General features: G+C 48.5%; 1 protein-coding gene across 2 annotated transcripts; it reads left to right on the top strand.

Moving 5' to 3' along the window:
* Positions 1–139: 139 nt before the first annotated feature.
* Positions 140–1576, top strand: LOC119345652 (ribosomal protein S19, mitochondrial-like). Of its 2 annotated transcripts, XM_037615637.1 has the most exons (4): positions 140–326; positions 449–504; positions 595–908; positions 1030–1576. In XM_037615637.1, the coding sequence occupies exons 1-3, from the start codon at positions 243–245 to the stop codon at positions 881–883; spliced, it is 429 nt and encodes a 142-aa protein (XP_037471534.1). In that variant the 5' UTR covers positions 140–242; the 3' UTR covers positions 884–908; positions 1030–1576. The 2 variants fall into 2 exon arrangements, with proteins under 2 accessions (XP_037471534.1, XP_037471533.1); XM_037615636.1 differs by having other exon boundaries at positions 595–1576.
* Positions 1577–1947: the final 371 nt, after the last annotated feature.

The following is a 1947-nucleotide window of genomic DNA, read 5'->3' as shown; positions in this document are numbered from 1 at the left end:
AGAATTTTTTTTCAAGGACAAAACGTGTAATTTTCTCCATGAATTCTTAGTTTTGCCCTCGATAAGGGCTGGACCAAAGCAGACCGAAGTGACGAGATGAATGGAAAGGAGATGAAAAACGAGATGACGCAAACGCCCCTAGGTGCCGTTCCTTTTCCCTTTCCCCGCGACGGATTTTGAGGACTCGCCCGCCGCCGCCCGCTCCCGCCTGCGGGGAGCCGATCCCGCGCCTGAGCGCAGCCATGTCGATTCGTTCTCTCGTCGCCTCCAGGCTCGCCAGGTCCGGCCACGCCCTCCCCGCGGCCACCGCCGCGACCATCTCCCAGGTGCCGCCTCCCCTCCAACTCTCTTGCTCCTTGCTCAAATCCAAATCTTTCTTACCCGCTGGTTGTTCCTGTGCCGATTTTAATCTGGTTTGTTCGTTTGTTCTACCGCGCGATTTGATCAGGCGCCCAGGGCCCAGCACGCCGCGTCTCCGCTGCTCTCGGGGACTCGTGCTTTCAGGTAACGGTCAACGCTAGCTGGTCCGCACATCTATGTCAGTCTTGCTTGCTCAACATTGAACCGAATGTACGCCCTGCTGTGTGCGTGCAGCTCAAGGGCTCTATGGAAGGGGGCGTTCGTCGATGCGTTCCTGCAAAGAATTAAGAACAATAGGGAGAATCTGAACGGCAGGAAGATCTGGTCCCGCAGGTCCTCCATCCTGCCGGAGTTCGTCGGTTCCTCCGTGCTCATCTACAACGGCAAGACACATGTCCGTTGCAAGATCACCGAAGGCAAGGTCGGCCATAAGCTCGGGGAGTTTGCTTTCACGCGCAGACGGAGGCCTCATCGGGCCATCACGGGGAAGGCCGGCGGTCAAGGAAAGGGCAAGAAGAAGTAAGAAAAGGGAATGTGCTGCGTCAAAGGTGAGATTACGATATTGTTGTTAGAAATGAATTTGGATATCAGCTTATATATACTGCACAAAGTTTACCCGCAGCATTGTTTGTAAGGCTCTTTTGTTATCCTGAAATTTCCTTCCTTCAGTTGCAGGCGGAAATTATAAAGTGAATTCTCCTTGCTGTGCAATTGAGTTGTGAATAGTGAGCTACATCTCTTTGTAAACTGTATGTGATATGTCAGACTATGTATGTGATGTGCATCTACGGTTGCAAAGATCATGGGGCCTTTCTAGACAATACTTACTCTTTGTCACTTGCCCAGCTGTTTATCTCACTTTGTTCATAACTGTTGAGGTGGGTTCAAGGACGGTGGGATGAGGGCGTAGTTGAAGCACAAGCACTTGAATCACCTTAATTTTCTGGACTGCGTTTTCTTAGAAGAAGAATAACTATAGCAGAATGGTTAGCTCATCTTACTTGAAGATTTTCCATGGACTCTGTTTACTCTGCTAGTGGTTCCAGCATAACTCTAGAGTGCATCTATTCACAGAAGACACTGCTCTTATGTTTTTTTTGGCCTTACTGAGGTCTGATGCCACAACTTGCCAAGTGTCTTTGCACCTGGTTAACCAGTGATTGTAAGTTCTGCTTCAAAGGTTGTTTTCAGCCAAATAGTGATGTGTATCTTGCTACAATTCCCTTGCAATAGGAGTATCTTGCTGACTGCTGCTTTGTATCGGCAAGGATGGTTATTATTTTTGCATATGTGATTATATGTAAATATGTACTCACCCCAGGCTGGTGTAGCTGTTGTTCTAGATGTTGTGGCGATTCAGGCTGAGCTTCTTTTATTCTCCATTTGCCTGTGTTGCTCTTAGGCTGTGAGCTGCTCTAGCACTTTGTATCATATTGCCTTGGGTGAAGCTTATTTGGGAATCCTACCACCCTGATGGTGTTATAACAGAGACCCGTGGGATCCTTTTGGTGGAAGATGAGCATACTCAAGCTGCTTCCTCAATTCTAGCAGATGGTAAAGCGGAAGTACCTTTCACTGTCTTATTCT

Source organism: Triticum dicoccoides, unplaced genomic scaffold (assembly GCF_002162155.2).
Source record: "Triticum dicoccoides isolate Atlit2015 ecotype Zavitan unplaced genomic scaffold, WEW_v2.0 scaffold264651, whole genome shotgun sequence".
Taxonomy (NCBI): domain Eukaryota; kingdom Viridiplantae; phylum Streptophyta; class Magnoliopsida; order Poales; family Poaceae; genus Triticum; species Triticum dicoccoides.
This window is presented reverse-complemented; position numbering and strand designations above follow the sequence as displayed.